We start from the raw sequence: 24,793 nt of genomic DNA on the forward strand, positions 1-24,793 counted from the left end.
CTACAGTCAGTGCTTTTGCTTATATTTCCTTAAATTATTAATAAAATACAAAAACTGGCCGAAATATACAATGTCTTTTTTTAAATGGAATGATATTTATTGATAACATTAAACACATTTTTCTTACAGATACTCTGTCTAGAAATCAACCATCACTTTACATCAACTGACACAACAACACATCCTATTCCCAAAAATAGAAACGGAAACAAACAAGGAGAAGATATGCCACCAAACCATGACCTCATGCACCAATTCATTACCAAGTGAAAAAACCACACAGTACGGGCAGTTCAGAGTTGAATTCTAACTGGTTGTTAGTACATTGTGCAAATACAGACTCACCTCATTAAAACAAGTAACAAGACCATGTAAAAATTAACTACTGTATAAACCCAGGAATCGCAGAGACTCAAATTGTCTGCATATGCCTGTTTTTTTCTTCTTTTGGAACAATATAGAAAAGAAAACATCCATCTTTGTGGTCATTCAACATGCAACTGATCCTACTGAGCGGAGCTCAAGACAGTTTGTGTCTCTCTTTCCAGTAGTTTATCAATGAATGCATTCTCCTTTTATGAGCATATGTGTGCAGCACAATGTCCAGAGGTACAGCCAAGGCTTCAGGTTGATTTGTGCTCTTGTGCGAAGTGTCGTTGAAGGCTACGGAGAGGGAGGCGTCTTTAGAGAATTACAGGATCCGCCCTGGCTACTGCCTGTAGTCCCTTGGTACTGCAAAGTAGAGTCAAGCAAAAACAATTAAAAGAGACTTAAAAGCTGTCCTATGCATGAGCAAAACAAATCCTCTCTCGTATAGATTTACAGTCATATAAAATAAAACCAAAGACATCAGAACATCAGAAATGTGTCCGGTTATATAACAATAACAGAAACAATAATTAATTCCCATTTGGCATTATTCAGGTATTCAGCCCATTTGATTTTACCAACTGAGAATACAAAAATAAAAGATTTCTGATTGACTTACTTGATAGACACACATGGAGACCTGCCTTTTAAAAAAAAACTAATGTTATTTTAGGACTTTTTAGTTTCAGGAGTGGTTTTAGGATGAGGGTCTTCTGAAGTCAGCTCCTTTTAATGAGATTAATTGGGAGGAAATAAGTAATAAAAGCAGCATCAATTTCAAAGTAGCCTACTAAATAGTCAAAAAGCCCTGTAAAAACCATAAAAAGCTAAATTTTCTATTGTTGTCTCCTTGTCTTATTTTGCCAAAAATAAACCTTTGATATGCACACAATGTACACAATGAAGGCCTTTTCATATAGATAGATACCATCCATCAGCTTCTCGGCAACACTTTCTCTTCTCTGCTGTAAGAATATAATCTTCTCAGTTATCCGTCTCATCCACTCTACTGCACCCCTCCCCAAGGGTAGAGATTTGTATAATTGCATTTTTTTTTAATTTACCACATATTAAAAGTCCCCGCAGAGAGAAGAGTGGCTGTTGTTTATAACCCTAGACCAAATTTCATTTAATTTATTCATAGATAGACTTTTCTCTAATACGTGCTTGCTAGCAGCATGCCTAAGGACTAAATCTTAAATGTATAAGCTGTGACAGTGTTGGTGTTAACAGTATGCATGGTGGAAACACATGTCACACGCATCACACCAATGTCACCTCACCTCAACAATTGGATGCCAGTGGGCAACAGGTTTTCGGGGACACGTGAGCATTTCACTCCAGTGGTTTCGGCCGAGGCTGTCTGCATCATTACCAACTCGACACACACCAATGACCTCATTATGGCCCACTCTGTAGGTGCAGGAGGGAGAGAGAGGACAGGAATGTGACGAGAACCCACCGTGTGCTCCAAAAATAAAAATGCACCACATCTTGCGTGTGAAAAGAGAAACTCTTTAACTATTTATGTGACAGAACCAATTAAAATATCAATACAATGCATAATGAAATATTATATATTTGTCCTGCAGCATATGAATTAAAACTAACTAATGCAAAAGATGTGCAAACTACGGTAGAACTTTATATATACATATATATATATATATGTATGTATATATATATATATATGTATAACGCCTTGTAAAAGTTCCTAACCGGTCATAGTCCATCACTGCAATTAAAAGGCTGATCTGCTCTATATTTTCTGGAGGGACATCAAAGACAATGGCCTCGTTATAGACAGGATTCAAGGTGTTCCTTTTTGTAGATGTCTTCCTCTTCTTCAGTCTGCGACCATCACACATTAGTGAAACCTTCACATATGGATCTGTAATAGTGAGAGAAACGCAATGGGAAGATGTTCATTTCCATTCAGGAAACTCCATAGTTATAAATAGTATCAGCTTCCAAATTACCAGATGCGCCAGTGATATCCATGGCCTTGAGATTGCGAGCCTTTATCAGGGTAATTGTCAATCTGCCGGCAGTCGGCAAGTAGCAGAGTGAAAACATCAGATCCCCCAGATCCACGTTATCCTGAAAGGGAAAACACATTCACTCTATTATACGTTTATCTTTGATAGTGATATTCTCCTTTTAAATATTACAATTTGTTTGTTATGCAAATATCCAATGTTTTTGAAAGTAACTTGACTCTTTTTATTACATTACTGAGATTATTTACAGTAAAGCTGCTTTTAGTTATTTTATATCAGTTGGAAGGGACCAATAATGGTTGTGGCCAAATTACATTTGGTTACAGGATTGAAACATCTTTCTCTCCCTTCCTTCTGTCACTTTGCTCAAATAAAAGCCTCCCACATTTCACCTAACATGGAGACTTCTGTTCAGCTGCAGAAAGGCAGAAGCTCACTTAACACTTGCTCTTAAAATAACATAACCGAGGACGTGAGAACCAAAAAAGCACACAAACATGTCTGGTGAAGACAACTCTTCCTACAGTAGAATCTCTCGCTGATCTACTAATTTGAAGATGAGATGGGCCTATGTATTATGAATTATTATCATGTTTATTAGCCAAATTATAATATGTGCAGTATGATTAAACACTTACCTAATAAACTGCAGAAATGGAAAGGACACAAATGTAATTATCAATCTTGTTTGTTATTGTGCGAAAGATTTGACTTTACACGTAACATAACATGTGTTACACAGTTACACATAGTATGAGACACAATGCAATAATATGTGTATTTAGAATGTGTGTCTTTGTGTTTAGCCGAGTTTAAAAAGGTTTCATTAGATTGCAACTACATGATGAAAAACGTTCTGGCTCAAAAAATGTCATACTCAATGTCATCACTATTTCTCACATTATCTACCATTGTCTGCCAAGCATTAATGTATTTTTCTGTTACATGGTACATGGTTTTTATATGCATAGTGTGTGTGTGTTTTGCGTGTGAGAGCCTGAGAAAGAGAAAGAGTTCCTGCCTGTGACCAAAGTTGACATATATCTTTGTTACAAGCAGGCCCCCCTAATTTTGCACACACTGCACTTTCCAGCTCAGTGAAAGACAAAACAATCAATCCGCCAGAATAATAACTAAAACAATAAAGCCAATCCCATTGAATTGTAATGATTTGTATTTGTATTTGTAATACACAAGGTTGTGCTTGGCGTGACGTTGGATGTTCTGTAAACATTCAATCTCTTTCAATTACAGACAGAAACACGCCAAATCTGGCACTGAAAACAAACCATCTGGTCAATCCCATCGGCACTCGTGATTTAATAATGGTTCTTAACAATAAAGTTTAAAAAATGGACAGTGATAATTCTTTCTTCCGTATTAGATATTTACTGCCGTACTTCTGAACTGGTGGCGAAAGATGATTAGCTTGTTTATGAGTCTATTTGTGTGGGGCATGTGTGCAAATGTCTGAAAACAAGCAGCTGCGCAAGTCTGTGTGTACCATGTGTGTGTGCGTATGTTTGTGTGTGTGTGTGTGTGTGTGCTCGTGTGTGCACGCTCATGAGCTGACTCAAGCGAGAAAACGGAAAAAAAACAGTGAAGGAATGAATAGCTGTCACTGTAATTCTCTAGTCCCCATTGCCACCTGTCATATAAAAGTAAATTCCAACTGGGCAACCTTGATTAACCATCACTGATAAAGGGCGGTGGTACGGTGGTAGTACGGTGGTAGTACGGTGGTGGTAGGGTGGTAGTAGGGTGGTAGTACGGTGGTAGTACGGTGGTGGTAGGGTGGTAGTAGGGTGGTAGTAGGGTGGTAGTACGGTGGTAGTACAGTGGTAGTACGGTGGTGGTAGGGTGGTAGTAGGGTGGTAGTACGGTGGTAGTACGGTGGTGGTAGGGTGGTAGTAGGGTGGTAGTACGGTGGTAGTACAGTGGTAGTACGGTGGTGGTAGGGTGGTAGTACGGTGGTAGTACAGTGGTAGTACGGTGGTGGTAGGGTGGTAGTAGGGTGGTAGTACGGTGGTGGTACGGTGGTGGTACGGTGGTGGTACGGTGGTAGTACCGTGGTGGTACGGTGGTAGTAGGGTGGTAGTACGGTGGTAGTACGGTGGTGGTAGGGTGGTAGTAGGGTGGTAGTACGGTGGTAGTACGGTGGTGGTACGGTGGTAGTACGGTGGTAGTACCGTGGTGGTACGGTGGTAGTACGGTGGTGGTAGGGTGGTAGTAGGGTGGTAGTACGGTGGTAGTACCGTGGTGGTACGGTGGTAGTACGGTGGTAGTACCGTGGTGGTACGGTGGTAGTACGGTGGTGGTAGGGTGGTAGTACCGTGGTAGTACGGTGGTGGTAGGGTGGTAGTACGGTGGTAGTACGGTGGTGGACGGATCTTGGTTCAAACCCGCCTAGTGGCAGGCGTCCTCTGGAGTTTGCATGTTCTCCCGGTGCCGGCGGAGGTTCTCTCCAGATACTCTGGCTTCTTCCCACAGACCAAAGTCATGTAGGGTAAGTTAATTGGTCACACCTAAATTGGTGAATGTCCATCGACTTCATTCCTGCTGTTGACTGTGTATCCGATGCGAGCTGGGATTGTGTCATGTCATTTGTAAGTTGGACACATTTTCTCATTCAATTCAATCTGTCTTTTGACCGGTAGAGCCAGTCCCCATAGTATTGGCAGCAAAGGTTGGGTATATTGCATTTGTGTTGCATATTGCATTTGTGCACGGCCCTCTGTTTTCCTACCCCAGTCTACATGAATCTGTCAAGTACTTTGTCCCTGTGTAGTTTTAGGGTTTAGTTGCTAACAGATACACATGCAGACACAAGTACAACATGCAGACGCAGAGTAGTCACCCTGCTGCTCCTCAAGCTACTAATGCCCCATCTACATACTACACAGTAACATTACAAATTAACACGTAAGTATTGTAGTTGGTCTGGTTTTGTAGTTTACAATGAACTAATATACTTTTTCCATTTTCTTTCTCTGATATTTAAAGAGCCGTAAATTGAGCTGAGCTGTTAAACTTACACTAACTAACTAAAATATTAGTCTAAATATTTTCTTCCATAATTTTCATGCTGTCTTCTAACTTTCTCTAGATATGAGTACCTTCTTACGTCCCCTATGCACACTGTAATATAAGGCTATATTGTCCGTCTACACACCATGAAAATGTATTTTTTCAAAAATAAAATGTATTTATGAAAAAATGCCAAACCCAGTTGGACTTTGTATGCAGCGTGAAAGTGGGACACATCTGCTGTTTTTTGTGGATGTGCCAACTGTGGTTATGTCTGTATGGCTTATACGGTGTTGAGATGGCCTATATGTGGAGTACATGTCGGATTCTTGCCAGCAGAATGAAAGAGCGTTAATATTTGATCGGATGTACTCCACTGTGCCAAAGCTGCAGTCTCCTTCCTCGACTCCTCCCACCCCGTTAGCCATTCTTCCTGCTTACTTTTACCACTAAAGGAGCCACAATAGTAACAATTATGATTATGGAAATTGTTGCTGACATTCAAATCCATCAACTGTTAGATAATCGTCATCAAAGACAAAGATATGTACACTAACATGTATCGTCATTTCCAATACCTTTCTGAGCATTAACATTATTCTTATATTTTTATAAATAAGATATATTGTAACGCAGATGTAAAATATGCTCAGACGGGGTATTTAACATAATCGACTGCAGGAAAGACCATTCTAATGCTTATGTAGTGAGGGACAGAGAAACAAAAGACAAACACAAGGGACACGCAGAGACACAGCTGATTAATCCCGAGGTGCCATGCTGCTTTATAACTACGTGTTATGGAATATATTCTATTTCTCCAACTTCATGTAAGTTCACCTTTAATTAAAATGTTTTCTTAAGGAACACAGAATAATGTAACTTGGTAATCTCTACTGGGGTGAATTTCATTGGCTGTGATCGGTCCTATGGTAAACATTTCTGAATTCTTCAACATTGATTAAAATATACCCAACAGCACAATAAACTTTTGCAGTCCGATAGGTATTAAACAACTTCCACATTAGTGGAAATGGATTTGGAAAAGAAGAGAAATGTCAACTGTGACCCAAACGGTCATTGTTAATGCCCATTGAAGTTTATACATTGTGTGGCATCACAAGGGGACACGAGGTGGAAGGCTGCTACATTCCCACACAGGATTGATTGCCCCCCCCCCCAGAATGCCTCACAGAACACCCAGCTGTAGGTGTTTAAGCCATTTGTTAAAAGCCAGAGCACCTGGCTTGAAAAGGAAGAGAACGGAAGGAGAGCACTGAGCTGGAAGAGCAACAGTGCATTGGAGCTCCTTACGAGCCTTTGCAACGGAGGCCACGCAAAAGACCTGCAAGGAGCTGAGGACTCCTTTGACCCCACAGTAAAGGGGACACTTTATTTTGTTTTGAAGCTGACAAAGGACAGAAGGCCTTATTTAAGTTTTCTCTTTATTTAAGGAAAATAAACCTTTTGTTTTGCTTTGGAATCTGTCGGTGACGTTATTTTTGCACTGCCCCAACCTAGCTATCCATAGGGCCCCCCCTGACCCTACAATTGACTAACTGACTATTTATTGCCTTACTGGACCTATTCTTAGCTGTGTTTCTACGTTTCAATCAAGAGCTCGGCAAGTGAAATGTTATTGTTACAGATATAACAGGGCAGGGGCTATGGGAATTTAACACACTATGAAATCTCTGACTCATTTATCTTGCTTTGTTGACCTCCCTAGGATGTAATGAATTGTCTGCAGCAATCAAGCGTGAGGGTTCCTATTAATCCCACTTAAGTCTGCTATGAACAAAGCGATCAATGGAGCATTACACCTAGATGAGCTCACACACTGAGATGCCTATCAATGAAGCATAACCAGAAGTTCATGTTTTGTCTATTCCACAACACGCTTTTCAGATATTTATATTTATCTCAGTTTTAGGCATATGTGTCTTAGTGGAAAACCATCAAAAACATGCAGCTGTGACTTCTGTAGATATTGACAAAACCATAGTAATGGGAAATTAGGGATATTGGTGAGCACAATCTCATGTCCGGTTTACACAAATAATATCTTTCACTCTCTCTCTATCTTTGCCCCTTTTTCTTCTTCTTCTTCTTCTTCTTCTTCTTCTTCTTCTTCTTCTTCTTCTTCTTCTTCTTCATTACTGTGGTCTAAATATCCTCTTGGTTCTCAGAAAGATAAATGTGCACAAACGCACATACAAGGACGCAAAGTTAATAACACAGTGAGGGAAGTCGAATCCCATTGACTTGAGGCAGTCTTGTTCTAGATTTTTAATTTACATATATTTAAAAAACCTATGGTCCCAGCTGTGGGGGCTGAATTTAGAGAGGTAGCAGAGAACATTTAATGGTTTTCCTCATGCAAATGTATTTCTATCTTTATCTGTAGCAACTGGCTGATTTGATCAGTTATCTGATATGAAACGGGAATATTTGCATCTGCAGAGATTTGTTGTTTTCATTAAATGCTCCTCCATGAAGTAAATGTATAAAGGTTGTAATAAGTCACTACATATGCCTGATATGTTGGATTTCAAGTCTGTAAAACTGCAGAGGAGGATTTCGTCCACCATGAACAGATTTCTTTCACCTAATGCTACAAGACTAAATCCCTTTACCGCTTAAATACGTTTTATTAACCTTATCTACAAACTAATGTTTCTAATAATTATTCAAAGATAACGGCTCAGTGTGTTAATAAAGACAGTCAACTTTATTTGGTATATTGTTCTGTCAGTGAGAAGCAGGCTGTGCTGCAGCGTGTTTTCACGAAGGGTTTTTCCTGTGTCATGTCCATGCATTTCAGATCTTTGTGAGTCATTCAGAGTCTCGTTATCATTCTCAAGTCGTCACATACAGAAGCACATTACTAGATTTAAAATAAATTCTTCTTAAAAAATAGTGTTTGGTTTAAAGGAAGTATGTAATTTGAGTTACACATGCATAAAAATGCATAATGAAGAATTTAAGTAAAAATAAGTAGGTCATTACCTCGCCATTTGTCGATATTAGGGTGTGTGCTGGTACAAACTATATCATTTTAGCCAAATATGTACCTTTAAAAAAAAACACCTTAAAACCTCTAACACCTCTAAAAACACCTTTTGCCTTATGTGGTATAGATAAGTTAAATATAACATATCTTGTCTAATTGACCATATACTCACCGTGGAGACGTACTGGATGTCCCGGCAGAGTTTCGTCTCCCTGGGGAAATCGGCCAGATCCAGGAAGTTGTCCACCACCACTTGGCCAATAATGTCATGGCGTGAAAAACGGTCAAAGTCATAGACACTGAAGTGCAGCTTACGTGTGGGAAGCTCAGAGTATGCAACGGGAAACAGGAAGACCTCATCAAACACAGGATTCAGCGTCTTGCGGTGCACCTTGGTCTGGTGCTTGGTCTGACGATCGGGGAGAAGGTAGATCTTAACATAAGGGTCAGAGGTACCCGAAAAGTCCTTGGCGGGGAGTTCTTCTGCTTTGTGGATCTTAACTATTAACTGTTCCAAGTCGCAGTCAAATCTGAGGATAAAGTGGAGGCACCCGCAACCGCCGCCTCTGCGACTGCCTTCATCTCCCTCGAGGGAGCGCTGTTTGTAGAGTTCTGGTTTGAGACGCCCGAGGCCCAGTCCCATTCCCGTGAGAGAGTCCTGCCTTTGGAACTGAGCCACGTTGAAGTCTGGGTTGGACAGGTTCATGTGCCTGCGAATGGACCCTTGTCTGTTGGCAGAAAAAAACAACAGAAATGCCCCCCCCATGCATCATCAATGGATTGATTCAGGAATGTATACATTTCTTCATAATGGACTATTCTGTACCTCACAATTTACACACAGTGGTATTATGGGATGTAATTTGCCCTATATTTAGTAGGGCAGAAAGCTGTGAAAGTAGCTGCCATGAAGGAGACCAGAGTTCACGTCCTGTCACAGACCTGCAATTGCCTTTTTTACACTTGCGATAATCTGGAAAGCAACTGCTTTGAAAGTAAGTTTTGCTAAATATATTGATGTATTTGTGTAGTTAGAATACCAATGAATGTCCGAGATAGGTGGCAGCACATGTGTACCAAAAATCAACAAGTGCTGTAAAAGAGAAAAAATGTGATTAAAAATTCTACTCACCCAATTTCAGATTTTAAATTGCCAGAGGTTTGGGGATCGGTGGTCTGTCTCTGCATACGAGGGTTGGTGTGAACCCCATTTTCCCGGCTTTTAGTCTGGGCATCCAGTGGGATATCCGGAGACGTGTGACTGATCTTCATAGCTGCCTCGGGTGTGGCCATCACCACAGGTGGTGGTGATACTGGAGTTAATGGCACCTCCACTGATACCACAGAGGCCACCGGAGTGGGCTCCCTGGCGATGGAGCAGTGTGATGACTCACGGCGGTTGAGAGGCGGGGGGTCCACGGCTGTGTAAACTGGCCGCCTGGGTGAAAGGTGCGAGTGCAGAGGGCTCATTATTGGGTTGAGGTGCCCATGGGCCTCCTTGGTGGTGGGGGAGAGAACACGCTCCCTCCATGGTATCCAGCAGAGCTTCCAGGACACAAACAGGGAGACGCCAAACAGGGCCAAGCCACAGGCGGTCACCACCAGTGACAACAGACTCACCGATATGTCTGAGAAGGTGACAAGATTGACAGAAAATAAGAATCCGGCAGCGAATTCTGTTTGCTGTATGATTTGTTGCGAAGCTATCACTTTAACACTTCATCATCACCATCATGGGCTATTTTGTAAATGAAGTAGCTAGTGGTTAACCGTTGGGTTTCATAATTGAAAGGAGGTGATGAAAGTACCACCTTACAGTTTTTAAAAGGCTTGCCAGGATTTTCAAATAAAAAGACTAGAATATAACTTGAGCCGATTTCTTCATGCATACTTCAAGCATGTTACACATTTTATTATTTATTATCATAAATAATATAATAAATAAAGTGTTTTATTCTGTAGTAGTCGTAGTACCTGAAAAAAATGCTTGGAGAGCTATCATGCACAACATGAATGGATGTCAGAATACAAGCTTTACAGCAGTATCACACCCGTCCTCGAGGGGCTTTCTTGTCTGTTCTGAAAAGTGTGTGACTTTTCCCAAAATATACAGTATAATAGAATATATTTAGATTTTTTTAAAGATATATTATTTGAAAGGCTTCAGTTCCAATGTATGACTGCATGCACAAACATTAACATTGGGAAAAGGGTCATCTTAAATATTGTTCTGTTTCATGTCACACCACATTTAAAGACCCCGTAGTTTCAGCAGCAACAAATCGCCAAAGACTTTGACAATAATAGTTCTGTGTGAGTTTTCCTCCAAATCCAATACTGTTTCTGTGTGTGGGCGCTGTCATTAGACCTCGCACAGAAACTCAATCTGTCCTTTCTGTGCTTTGAGATCCTGTCAATACCAGAATATGTGTGATTGTGGAGTATAATGTGGTGAAATTGAGGCACTTGCCATCAGAGGACACTGAGCTCACAGTGAGCTTGTCGGGCCTCCTGCAGAGGTCCCTTAGCAACAATCTATAGACAATTGAAGGGAATCAGAGACTGCATCACCACAAAGAGGGTGTAGCAATTTTAGAACAGAGGACCTTCAGAGGGGGAATAGTGTAGGAGGCATTGAAGTGTTGAAAAAGCCACTTCTACCGCTCTAGATGTTGTTGTTTGCTATAATCATATGTTTGCATTAATTAGTTGGACTTGAGCATTCACGTCATCCTACAACTCAAAATTACTTATGACTTATTTATGAGGATAAAAAATGTAACATATTTGTTAAATATGGGTTACCAAAGAATGTTATATGAATCATCCTTGCTTGTTTATAATAGTGGAGTTTTTTTTAAAAGACCAGTTTATTATAGCATGATGTTCATTTAGTAAATTACGGTCCAATTTAGAATAAAGTGGACAATTAAACAGGGTATGCTTGAGGTTGTTGCTACCTTTTCATTGACAGCCCGCTACCGCAACAAGAGGTGTATAAAGCAGCTCTACATTAATACGTCTTTATGTCCAAATATTTTTATTTCATTCACTAGTTGCAAAAAAACAAGATGGCGACGGACAAAATCCTAGATGGCATTGGCCATGACACCAAACTCTGGACTTTTTAACCGCAGTCCAAAAACCAACGGAATGTTGTCATAAAACATGAGTAAATGTCTTGCATATGAGATTCCTGAGTCTGGCCAAGAAATGATTCTGTACATAACCATGTCCAACCACATGTCTTATACACCTTGAGCAAAGCCGGGCTAAGCCACTCTGATGATAGTGGTTTTGTTGCAAGTCAAGGATCCCCCAACATTGCCAAGTCAATTATGTCTTCAATTCTTTGAATTAATAATTTGGCTGAAAAACAATTATTTAAATGTATTAGATTCAGTCAGAAAAACATAAGGGGAAATAACATGAAGGTATAAAGTTTCAGGGCTGGGCATTATGGCCCACAAATACGCCCAACCGCTTCGCTCCTTATTATCTTTCTGCTACATCAACCTTTAACAGTGGTTCCTGAAAATGCCAAGTCATGTTTTATCTTGAATGTCAAGAATATTTGTAAAACACAGATGCATTTTTTTTTTATTGTCAAAACCTTATAGGAAAGCCATCCAGATAGGCAACTCCACTATAGCAAATTCCCTATTCAAACTGGAAAGGAAAAGGCAGAACCTGTATGCGAGCTGGCAGGAATATAGGAAATTAGTAGAAGGGAAATGTTGAAGGAAAGAGGGTCAGAGGGACAGAAACAGGGGAGTGGTGGGGATTCATAATGGGTTTTCATTCGTAGAGGAATGATTGATGATAATGCAAACTAATGGACGCAAAATGAAGATACGAGGAGGATTGCGGTTAGTATGTCTTCTTGCTCTTCAGTTTCCTGCACAAACGCACTGACACACACGCACGCACGCACACACACACACACACACACACACACACACATCTTACAACATTCCCTTGAAGACGGTCATTAAAGATGACATGTGGTCACGTTAATTATTTTTAGGGGACTGGATGTCCGTCGAAACGGTAAGATGAACACTTGAGTTGTAAACTTTCAAAGAAGTAGAATATAGTTGGAATGCCACGATATGCGAGCAGGGAGAAGAGTAGTCTTTGTGCAGGCGCAGCATTTGTGATGGGCAATACTGCGACTGCACGATATCCACTTCTGGCATCCGTGCACGTGTGTCAATGAACTGGCGTAATATCACACAATCGTGTGTTGGACATACTTCAAATTTATATTTTAGATAAGAAGTGTGCAATTTTACACGCAAAATGGGTCTCTCGGGGAAAACGAGAGCCTTTTGCCGTGCAGGTGCATTTTGTTGCACGAAAAACTAGATAATTTTACAAGATAATTAAAAATTAGAGGGGGGCCGGGGGGGGCGGGTAGTTGGAAACAAATCAAAAGAAAGGTTTTTCTCTGTGAAAGCATTACATCCGCTTTCACACCCGTTCAGTTGTATGCGCAGAATGAAAGAAACAAGAAGATAAATGCGCGTTCACTTGAGATCAATGAAATGCACCGGTTGGATTGAGCGTGTAAATGATGCTTTACCTGAATCCGTATAGCGTGGCCTGGCAAGGTCTCGGAAATAGTAGATAAAATCCAGACAGTGTTCGTTCTGCACTTCCCCCTTCGAGCAAAGATCTGAGAGGAGTTCGAGTGCCTTTTGACAAATCTCGTCATCTCTGTCTCCAGGCATTTCCCACCAGCATCCTTAGAAATGGAGTGTCTCTGAGGCACAACCACCACACAACTCCGCCCGCCTTGCTGCCACTATTCCGCGTTACTCAACACGGCTTCTGGAGCCGACCACGCAACCGGCAGCGGCACGCCTACTCACACGATGGAGACGATGGAGACGCTCTATAGTAGACGAAACCAACCTATTCCAAGTGATCCAGAATGCAAAAAGCGTTGTCCAGCTTTGGAAGACAAATAGTCAGTAAAATGATCCCCTCACAATGCTCTTGTTTAAAGCCACCGGTTGAATCCACGCGTCGCCACTGCGGCGTCGTGCGCTTTCCAGGGTGCTGAAATGTGTGTGCGCTACAAAGCAGGACTCTCGCTGTGGTGAATAGCTGCACAACGCGTCCTGATGCCTTGAAGCGGTAAGAAGCTCAGGTAAAGGTTTAGCAGCATTTAGATGGAGGGTTTGTTGGATTTTAGAGAGGTTCAACCTGTAGCAAAAAAAAAAACTATAGTGAACCTGGTCGGGTTTTTCGCAAGGCACATGGCCAATCTGTGGATCACATGATTTTATTTCCGTTTTGCGACATTGACTATATTTTGTTTTAAAAACCAAGATATACGGTTGTGTGTGTGTGTGTGTGTGTATGTGTGTGCGTGTGCGTGCGTGCGTGCGTCTTTCAGTCTTTTACTTGTTATTGCTCTAAATTGTTTTCCGAAATTGTAACTTTATTCATTTCCCAAAGGATAGTCAATGTCGAGGTGGCCACCTCCCTTAGGTCAGCGGATCAATTCCACAACTGCGGTGTAATCAACAAACTTCACAATGGTGTTTGATGTGTGCTATGCAGTGGGTGGAGACCGATTACAGGAAGGCTTTCAGGACTCCTCCTTGTGCCATTCCTGTGCTGAGGGTCAGCAGTGAAGACGTGCAGCTGTCCAATCGCACTAGAGTCTAGCACCAAAAAAGGTTATTAGGGGGCGATAGGTGGTGGGCGGCATGGTGGACATAACAGATCCTTGCAACGTCTTAAAATATTTGGACCGGCTATAGGATGAGCTGTGAGGATATGTTGTATTGGGTTGTAGTATGATGGACCACTTTTTGTTGCATGGATGACGATGGAGATGAGAACAGTCCGGAGAGAACGGAACAGGTACAATACTTTTGTGAATACCAACGCCAGTTGGTGGGCCCAGACCCTCAGGTTATTGGTGCAAGCAGGGGAGAGGCAGTAGAAGGGCATGTTGCAGTGTTCCTGTAGGTTTTCAACATGTGTGTGTTAAACTGGATGCCATGCAGTTTTGGCAATACTTTACTAAGATTGGCCTGGATAAAGTCCCCTAGTAACACAAGTGTGGTCTCCTGGTGCACGGCCTCCTTGTCCGTGTCATCCTCGAAAATAAACACCAATGTAAACCAAAATAGCCAAGGATGAGGAACTCTAGGTCAAGGGAGAATACGGCTATGAACGTCTAAATGTTACTCTGATCTCGTCAGGCTTGTTTTCCCACAGAGCCCCCCAAAAACATGATATTGGGGTTTGCATGCAGTCAAAGTAAACTATATATCCTTTGTTTGTTTTTTTGAGGCAAGAGTTTAGTGAGTGGATAGACAAGTGGGCAATGGAGTTAACTATTCTGTGTATTTTTGTTTGAAAAAAATATTCACACCGCAGAAAGTCAGCTTTCTTGGTGTCCATGGCAACTGTAAAAGACAGAAGGCAGTCTGTAGCCCATTTCATCTCTTCGACTCTCTAATGTCAGCCTCCTCCACAGCATCATTCTTATTCTGTAATATGTTTTCTCTTCCCTCCTGGCTGTATTATTTCATTGTAAACTAGCCCCTAATATTTCCAATAATTAAAAACGGTCTCTCGACCTTTCTCCCCGGGTATCTCTAATCCTATTAATTTACTCCTGGACTGATTATTTTTTTGCTTTACCAGTCGGTGGATGAACAGGTCAATATAATTGGGGCAGTCATTATAGACACTGCATTCCCATAAGCTCTCCCAGTTTAAATGGAATGGTGATCCGTAAAGGAAAATCCCAAAACTATTTCCATTGATAATTTATGGATGGAGACACAGGAATAAAATACTCAATATTCCTAATCTACATCTGCCCTAATTTGAATCAATCAATCAACTGTAGGTTGCCAAACAAATGGCAGGAAAATCACATTTCATGATTACATCATCAACAGTTTGTACAGTGACACAAGGAGGGGTCCTACACCAGTGGGTGAGGCAGCACGTTGTGTATCGTATTGCATCGCTTGATAGAAAAATCTGGTGTATGGCGTATTGAAATGATTTTCGTGCTGATAACCATTTATGCTCACACAGAGATGACTTTTGATTGTCGAGTTTGCCCAAGGCAGAAGCAAAGTAGTATCAGAACTGAAAATGGCGGGTGCACTCAAGCTTAACACAGGCATCAGGATTTAGACTAATGTGCACAGAGACCACAACACAATGAGTTGATTTTGGCACGGTTTGGATTTTCTTACAATGAAACAAAACAGCTCAGACACAAATAGACTTGATAGATTGGGAAACAAAGTGGCCTGTAGACGAAAACAGGAATACATAAGGAGAGCCCTGACAATAGACAGTAATTGATTGAACATTACTGATAGCAAATGCCGGTTTACATTAACTACTACTAGGGTAGACGGTTGATAATCTGACAGAATGGGTGAACAGTTGGGGCTTAAGTAATGATGTAGCTGATGATTAACTGAACACAGGAAAAAACAAGTGGGAAACTAAACAATAATAGGAAGTTGAGTAATTTTTGAGGCGTGGATATGTAATACAAAAATAAAACAGGAGGGGACAGAGGTGGAGTTCATGTGGGTCTTCACAATATGATGTACGAAACATTGCATTCTCCAAAAGTGTGCAAAAGCATAAACATCTATTTAAGTTACATGTATATTTGGGATGAGAACCATGATACATATTCATTGTTATTGTATCATTCTTTTATCCCCTCTGCTTGCATTTCTCCTTCGGAGAGTGTCTGCCTCTGGCTTTGCAATAATGAGAAGATGATCTCAATTGAACGGCAGCTGCTGATATTGAATTCCATTCATTTGTCTCAGGGCTCTGGTGCTAATTATCCCCTAAGTAAGTGTTTCACATTAAGCAAATGGGGTAACTGAAATGGTTCCTTCGTTTTTATCACAGAGGCCATCATCAACAATCAAACACAAAAAGAATCTGTTCAATTGTATCATCCAGCTTATCATATAACGTCCAAAATCATTTGAATAGGAAGAATACTGACTCACGACAGTGAACAGCAAACATGGAGTTTTCTTTATGTCTGTGTAAAGTGCAGACATGACAGGGAGAATAAGAAGCACCTCTTGGCAAATGGATCCATCAGCCACAGGTCGGCAAGAAGCATATATAGAATGATAAAGATCATTATTCATTATTTTTCCCTGAAATTTCACATCTGCTTCCCAAGCTTCTCAAACATTCTTAAAATCATACAGTGTGGTTTGGAGAAAAGCTGTGGAGAGAAGAGGAGGAGGACAGGATGGAAATTTCTCTCATCTTAATTGTTCTTTCTGTGCCTCTATTTTTCTCTTTGGGTAGAAGAGAGGCCTTGAGGGTTTGAGCAACTGGTCTCACAATCCAAAAGGCACAAAGGAGGAGCCAATTCAAGATATTTTGGTATGTGAGAAACAGTGTGAGATTGTTCTATGTATATGAAGAACAGAATAATGTAGGGTGTTAGTGTGTATGGGGGTGGGGTAAGGATGGGGAAACACACTGAGGCAATACAGAGACAGACTGGGATTTTAAAGACCAGCAATGTTCTAAATTAAAACAAAAAATGTCAAATTTGGATACACCATATGTACATTTCTGGTTTCACAGTTCACACGTCTGACAGAGGTGCTTTTTACTTAGACATAATTATTGCAAAAACCTGTGAAGACTGTTTGCACACAAGAGCAGGGTGAGTTAAAGAGACACAGGCGGACACAATCAGGAGGGTGAGCTGCAATCAGCACAGAGGGAAGACAAGAGAGCTGGTGGTCAAGACATCTGAAACAAGAGGGACACGAGGATAAAAGGAAAGCAGAAATTGGGTTTTCAGAGAAAAAAAGGTTAAGATAGCTCAGTTTAAACAACAAGAAACATAACATCACATAAGCAGATAACTTGTGCGGTAATTAAAACGGCTCGAACAATGGCAGGTTAGACAAGTCCCGCTGAAGAGTGAGAGACTATTTAGTTACAGGTAACATAATGAGCCATTTAGGGACAGTTGTGGAGGCAGACAGAGGGTCACACTGGTAATAGGCATACGTGGATAGTTCTTCAATGCCACTGGGTGACTACGCAAGAAAGAGAAAACCAATAGAATGAAAAGTGATCTAATGAACAATTGTTGTCGAGCCACCCCAGGAAAAGCACTGTGAGTTTCATCATATTATATATTACGTGGGGGTTGAGGGAGATCATTCTACCAGTCCACCATCTCCACCTGCATGATTGGCAGACGGCAAGCAGCTCTGGGAATAAGCGAGTGTTGCTCTGCTAGACTTCGTATTGCCTCAAGACGGTGCCCCCCAGAGAGAGGTTAACACCTGCCGAACCTGCTGAGGCTCGTGGGAGGACGCTCCAATAAAAAGGATTTAGCTGAGGGACAGGAACATAAACATGCACCACTTCCACTTCCTTATTGTTTTACTACAGTAGGTACTTTTGATGAAATGTGCTATTGATTTATTATGATTCATTATTTTTTAACGTTTACTGCAAACAATTTCATTAGCTTTACTCTTCTAAAGTGCAGCATGACTAAAGGAATTCCATACATCAATGGGCTTCTTCTTGCTGTACAACAGCTGTTATTTTCAATAAATTATGGTGAATTTCTAGGGGGAAAATATTTATTAATTCATTCCAATTAAGTGTTTAACCACCAGGGGCTTGTAGTAAAGCAGCTATTAAGAAATCAGAATCAGAATTACAATCAGAAGCCCTTTATTGACACCTATGTTACACATAGAGGAATTTGACTTGGTGAATTGGAGTGAAATAGAATAAAATAATATAAAAATATACAAGCAAGAAGACTTCATTTTACCAATACGGACCGGTCTGCGAGCTGGACGCATTCTATTTTTCCGTGAATGCATAATTCCAGCCAATCCAAAGACGGGTTTTGTAAGCAATTAGATGTAGAGATACCATGGTGACAGGCCCCGCCCACCTATTGTCAAGAACAGCTCGAAAAAACCTTAGAGCGCGTGCAGAGATTAGCCTCGCGAGCCATGAAGTTCACTTTCCCCGAGCGAGCAAATATCTCGCGAGACGGACGTTTGCTCGCGGATGTTTGATTTTCGCGCGCATTTACCTGATTTGCGATCTCGAATTTTGATTTACCGCCACATACGAGGCTCGCTGTGACCAGTTTGCTGGATTCCTTTGCTGCTGTTTCCCGAACTTTTCAGAGAGCTGGTTGGACATGTAGACGGCTAACCAAGCTAAGATGAAGTACGATTTGATTGTATCTTTAATGTTCCCTTGGGTAAATCTTTTGGATTTTTTTTACTCAATTAATTTCATTCAATTTGGTTAATTTAAATCACTTTGTTATTATCCCGAAGCTCTGGTGAGCCCACTGTGGTGCACTGCCTGAAGTGCAACAGGGCCCAGGTGAACATCTCGGTCCATCTCAAGCGGGTGTGCATGAAGGGCAACACACCAGAAGAAAGGGCGACTGAGTTGCAGAAGATGAAGTCCTCCAGCCGCAGGTTTCTCCGCGTATCCCGGTGTTGGGATTACAGATACATGTGCGAGATCTTGCCACACAAGCCCAGCCGTTCAGCGTTGTTGGAAGTGTTCCTTAAACTGGGCTTCTTGGTGGAAAACCAACCACGTGAGGCTGATACGGACTCAATCGATGCCTCAACTTCTGAAGCCACGGCTCGTTCTCCCGCACCGACCGCAGCTGTGTCTTCTGAGCCAGATTCTGGGTCGTCTCCGTCTTCTTCTGATGAAGATGCAGGGACAAGTGATCGGACAAGTCAAAAGTAAGTCGGCTGAATCCGACGTGTGCTTTAAGCCAACGTGGGGGGGGGGGGTGAGGGCGGTTATTAATGTGTCACGAGCGCATCATCCGCGAACCCAGAGCGTTTAACGGCTCAGTTTCCCACGTGGACCGGCCGGCTCCGTTTTGTAAAATAATAAACTCATTGCGGGGCTCTCAAGGCTCACGCATTTCACCGTGAGGCACACGCATCTCAACCAGTTCACAACCAGTTTATCGGGCGCGTTTTCTCCTCGGCCACCGTAAGCTCGTTACTAAGCAACGTAGACGCGAAACACACGTGGCGCGGCGGAGGCATTTGGTACAACTCGAGGACACCTGCTCAGTGCAAGAGAAGGACGAGGGGAGCACAGGGCAGGGGATGGAAAACCAGCAGGACACGAAACAGGAAAACTGGTGATCAAACGGAAATGAAGAGGAGAAAAAGAAAAGACTTCAATGAAAAAGTGGAGGTCCAGCCGAGAATGGCTGGTTTATGGTCCAGTCAAGTAGATAATGTATGTAATGTATGTATTGCAACTAAACGGACAAAGACAACAACGTCCCCCTGCAGCAGTTCTATGCAATGAGATACTCTTTTTGTCTGTGTCTTAATCATTTGCAGATGTTTTCATACACACTTGGTAAAACTCCTTTTGTATAAGTACAGGTGACTGTACATATAGCGTTTTCTGTAGTCTTGATTTGTGTGTTTACAATGATCATTTACACTTAAAAGGATTGTAAATCTAGTTCTTCAAGTAAATTGTAGAAAACCGTAGTCTTTTAAATTAAACTCAAATGTAAAGCACCCCCCCACCTGCTAGTGGTTTACACTGTAGCATCTAACTATTTGTGTTGAAGGCTATCACTGTTTCAGTGTGTACAAAACAGCTATAATTGAAGATAATGTGACCATTTCTCTTTTTATTTTACAGAGATCATCCAGTTGTGACAACAACTGTGCGGTTCAAGATCAAAGACGCTGGTCTGTACAAGAAGTTTTCCAACGACGATGAGCTCATCGTGGGGTTTATAAAGTACTTGTCGAATGACCGGAATGTCACCAATTACAAAACAAAGGTAAGATGTCTACACACTTAAATTCCTAGGGAATTGATGTGAAAGTCTAGTTTTATTATCGAGATGTTAATCTTTATTTATTTCTCGTCATTCTTCTTCAAAGGTTGACAATGTATCGCGGTTCCTGCGCTTCATGCAGCCAACTGGGGACTTCGCTACCCTGGACTTCCTAACAAAGACTACGGAGACCAGAGACTTCCTCAATGCTCTAAAAAGCACTGGGCTGTGCCAGAGGACAGTTTGCTATTTTATTAAGAACATTCTCCAGTTCGTTGAGTACCTGAGGAATGGTTTGGATGTGGCTGCGTCCAACTCGACGTTGCAGAGCCAGTGCCAGGCTTACAAAGAGCTGGTTCATACACTGAAAAAGGCCATGCTGGGGACCGATTCCAAGCTGTCCACAAAGTAAGTTTTGGATTTTGATATTTATTCATTTAATTGCTGTTTATGCCTACATATTTGGAGTGTGTCGCATTTAACAATATGAGTCATTTTCTCTCTTTTTGTTATGTAGACACATGCCGTTTGTGGACGACAAACGCAGCCTCAGAGAGTGCCAGGAGGTTTTGAGAGTTGCTAAAACAGACTTCCTCAAAACATTTCGAAAGTGTGTCTCAGACCAGAGCTGCTCCAAGGTCTCTGAAAATGAGTTGACAAATTTCAGATACTACTGCGAAGCGATCTTAGTACTCCGTCACTTTCAGCCCCCGGCAGTAGTGGAAGAAATGACTGTGAGTACACTGTGTTTCAACAGCTTCAACGAGTCCCTTGGAAATGCTGCAGTGGACATATGGTATGTTTTCATATATATTTCCATTGTTTTACAGGTGCAGCAGTGGATTGAAAGGAAGCCGTTTGATAACAGCTTAGTGATCGTCGTCAGTGATCACAAAACGCCATCCTCACTGCTTGGTACATTTGCCATTACACAAGAGGAGGAAGCTGTAAGTTCTATATCATTTTAATTTGCTTACCATTGCTGTCTATTTAGAATGATACAAAGTGTATATTGCAGTCTCTCACCGTCAAGTAACTGTTTGTTGTTCCCACAGTGGTTTGACGCGTACTACAGGTACATTCGCCCAGAATACATAAATGACCCCTGTGATCATTTCTTCTTATCGACAAAAAGATTAAAAGTCTGGAGCGTGACGAGTGACCTCCGTCGTCTGCATACGAGGCATGTAGCTAATAAAATCCATATTCTGATGCGTCACTAACACTTATGTACCACATTAACAGACACAATTACATCACAGTTAACTCTTTATGTCATCTTTACTTGCGGCAGCTACAAGGTGAAAAATACAAACAGCCGGGAGGTCAGAAGGATTGCTCGGACAGAGGTGGATTTAAGCTGTTCGGATCGCCAGAAGAGGGACGTGGCCTGTTACATGGCTCACACCACCGGTGCCACGCCACCGCGGCACAGCGAGTCGCTGACTCCAGCACGTGTCGCGCAGACATCTGTGCTGCTGGCAAAGTTGACCGAGTAGGTTTCTTTCTCTTAAATGGACATAACATCTGAGCGTTGGTACCATGCTGTCTGAATTTGTGATCACTTAAATCCTTATTTTCCGATTCCACACAAAGCCAGTCGCACGAGACTTCTCCTCGGCAAGAAGCCCTGGTTTCAGCCAGAGGATATGAGGATTTTACCGCTTCATTTCCTGTGACAAATGATGGCGAGCCCCCAACCAAGAAGGTGAGGGTTGCTGCTGGGTTTCCAGACAACTGCATTTTCTATAATAAGTGGCGAGGAGAGCAGTATAACAAGCGATCAAAACAGCTGCTGTGTAAGTACCTCCATAAACAACACACAAAAAAGAACTTAACCCCAGCAGTTGATGTAGTTTGACAAATGACTTGACTGAATATATTCGTATTCTTTCTTTCAGCATATTTCAAAACTCGCAAGCCATTACCCATGGTGGTGTCCGAGTATATCGGGAAGCAAGGGTGGAAGTGCAACCACCCCACAGTGGATGAGTTTTTGAAAATGTGGAAGAAAGCCGTGATAGATAAAAACGAGGATGACAAGCATGTCCTAAAGAGCGTGATCACACAGAAGTGGAAAGGAGTTTCTTTCAAAGACTTTGGTGAAAAAAAAGGTTTTTGATAAGAACCCACTTTTTCTTGTAAGGGGAGACCCTGAAATGAGCATTTTAGTCCCTCAGCATTCACCCATTCAAATCTGTTTATGCAGTTGATTTTTTTTTAATTTAAAAATAACTGACTTTCACATTTTCTTGATCACAGGAGTGGTTGCGACCATGCCCTTTTCGGAAGGCGACATTGTATGCGACTTCCATGGTGAAATCATCACAGCTAATATAGGGAATCAAATGATGGGGACCAGAATGGACAAAGCTTCACACATGCTATTCTTTACGACTCAGGATAAGGATCTCTGCATTGATACCCGTCTGTGCAAGTGCCATCCAGGTATGGACACGGTTGGCAGATGGATCAATCGCTCCAGCAAAAAGCCAAACCTGAGGCCGTTTCACCGGGTCTTGAGCATTGATGGAAAGGTCAGTAACGTAATCCTCTTGAAGGCCCTAAGAGACGTCAACGTGGACGAGGAACTTTCGTTTCAGCTCCATCACCCGGCAGACTCACTAGAGGAAGAGGTTCTATCTGACGACGCTGAAGAAATGTAACCTCAAAGGCCGACTTCCAGAGCCCTGAAGCGAGCAAGGCCGGGTGACTCACCCTGGACACCCTTCCATTTGGCATGGTGGGAGTCCATCAGGACCACGGCAACGCAAACAGTTCCCCCCCCGTCGGCAGTCAGAACAAAGCCAGACAGCGTTCACTCCCCTGAACATCGGCGTTACACTTATACTACACTTGTTATTTTACTGGTATCTGCTAGTCTTATTATTTTTTCAAATAAGATTCTATGTGCTGCTGTTCTGATTTTATTGACTATCTCTGTGTGCCCACTGATGCACTTAAGCTTTTCATGTTCATGTGACCTTTCACCTGTTCCTCATTTATTGGGGCAATGCAAAATTCAGCTGAATTTGCAGCATGTTTTCCACTTTGAACTCTTTATTTCTTAATTTTGATTACAGATCAAAGAAATATTGGAAAACTGAGTTTTATTTATATATAGTTTGAAATTTGGATGTTAAAACATAAATAAACTTCTTTACCATGGCCTATTACTTTATCCAATCATGCTCTATGTTGACTACAACAACAAATGTTCATTTGACTGTACATAGAAGTGCATCTACTCTCACTCTTTTGATTAGAATTGATGTGTGACCGAAGTCATGAGTATGACTACAGACCAAAAAAAACGGTTAAATACAGAAGGTTCAAACAAATGTATTTGTGTCTGAAAGCTCCAAGACGCTTGACCCAACACGCCATATCGCAGAAATGAGCTGAGCCAGCAAAATCCTTCAGTAAAGCATGTTTCCAGGGCTCATATTATATTGAACATACAGTATGCACCTCAGGGACTGTAAGCCATCTCATGTACACTACATTTCCTCAGTAATAATTTAACAAATAAAAGCCGTAATGCTGGCTGTTCATATTGTGGTGGGGCACCCACAACTGGAATCAGATATGAAAGTGATGCCGTTATGGAATATAAAATTATATGCAAATAAAGATAACAAATATTTATTTATTTTTGTTTACTTTAACATACATATACTGTATATCAACGTAAAAAGCGAAACGCTGGGATGAGAAGAGACCACAGGCAGAATTAAAAGGATGTCTCATCAATGGTAAATTCTATCTAATTGAATCATACTTGCTTGGCTTTTCAGGGTGTATTTAACACTCTCAGATCTACAATCGACCCCATGTGTCCACAATGAGTCTGCGTCCACAAGATGAAGGAAGGTTAGAAACCAGTGAACTCTGGCTCCTGGAGGGCAGAACAACCAAAGCTTAACCACTGCACCAAAACACCAACGGACAACCTCAGAAAGCCAATGATGCCGCCCGACCCCTGCACAGCCTGTTGCCGTGGTAACAGTGCAGCAAGTACCTCGGTGTCTGTCCATGGTTATGGCTGTCTGTTTCCATCCTTAGGTGAAGGGATTAATCACTGTGATAGCCGAGTGTTGAATCGGGTTGGCACTGCTGCGGAGCTGACCAACTACCTGTCCGTCAGCTGACAAAGCATGTGACCAGGAAAACCTGGTGAAAACACAGATTCCTTCAGCGTGGCTTCTGTTCCATCCACACGGAAATGGGGGACATGCACTCCCAGCTGGACAGTCTCTTTGGCACTAACATTGCTGCAAAATAATGAACAGTTTTTCTTGTTCTTGGACATGGCTGTGAAGCAGAGAGTACTCAACAGTGTTAGTCACTCGGATGGTCGAACCTGTTAAGATGAATGACAAAAGGCTCAACTGTGTCTCAAAGAGGAAAAAGGAAAGCTGCCATAGTATTAGTAGTATCATGTCGCATCATATGAGCAATATCGAGTCATGCAACATTCTTTTAATGTTATACGTTTAAAATGGCTGCGAACTAGGGAGG

The 24,793-nt window shown here is 41.7% G+C and overlaps 2 protein-coding genes across 6 annotated transcripts; one reads left to right on the top strand and one right to left on the bottom strand.

The window, feature by feature from the left end:
* Window positions 1-73: 73 nt before the first annotated feature.
* syt9a (synaptotagmin IXa) lies at window positions 74-13,142 on the bottom strand. Of its 2 annotated transcripts, XM_037487130.2 has the most exons (7): window positions 12,995-13,142; window positions 9,542-10,037; window positions 8,582-9,137; window positions 2,349-2,469; window positions 2,089-2,260; window positions 1,653-1,782; window positions 74-732 (listed from the first exon to the last, which is right to left on the bottom strand). In XM_037487130.2, the coding sequence occupies exons 1-7, from the start codon at window positions 13,140-13,142 to the stop codon at window positions 664-666; spliced, it is 1,692 nt and encodes a 563-aa protein (XP_037343027.1). In that variant the 3' UTR covers window positions 74-663. The 2 variants fall into 2 exon arrangements, with proteins under 2 accessions (XP_037343027.1, XP_037343036.1); XM_037487139.2 differs by lacking the exon at window positions 74-732 and having other exon boundaries at window positions 1,644-1,782.
* A 335-nt stretch (window positions 13,143-13,477) lies between these two features.
* Window positions 13,478-24,531, top strand: si:dkey-23a23.2 (uncharacterized). Of its 4 annotated transcripts, none has more exons than XM_062561784.1 (11): window positions 13,478-13,551; window positions 18,771-19,196; window positions 20,131-20,275; window positions 20,379-20,680; window positions 20,790-21,006; window positions 21,103-21,219; window positions 21,328-21,455; window positions 21,567-21,767; window positions 21,869-22,071; window positions 22,174-22,386; window positions 22,535-24,531. In XM_062561784.1, exons 2-11 carry the CDS (start codon window positions 18,853-18,855, stop codon window positions 22,936-22,938), a joined length of 2,274 nt encoding a protein of 757 aa, XP_062417768.1. In that variant the 5' UTR covers window positions 13,478-13,551; window positions 18,771-18,852; the 3' UTR covers window positions 22,939-24,531. The 4 variants fall into 4 exon arrangements, with proteins under 4 accessions (XP_062417768.1, XP_062417767.1, XP_062417769.1 ...); XM_062561783.1 differs by having other exon boundaries at window positions 13,491-13,564; XM_062561785.1 differs by lacking the exon at window positions 13,478-13,551 and adding an exon at window positions 16,051-16,821.
* Window positions 24,532-24,793: the final 262 nt, after the last annotated feature.

This window comes from Pungitius pungitius, chromosome 4 (assembly GCF_949316345.1).
Source record: "Pungitius pungitius chromosome 4, fPunPun2.1, whole genome shotgun sequence".
In the NCBI taxonomy this organism is placed as follows: domain Eukaryota; kingdom Metazoa; phylum Chordata; class Actinopteri; order Perciformes; family Gasterosteidae; genus Pungitius; species Pungitius pungitius.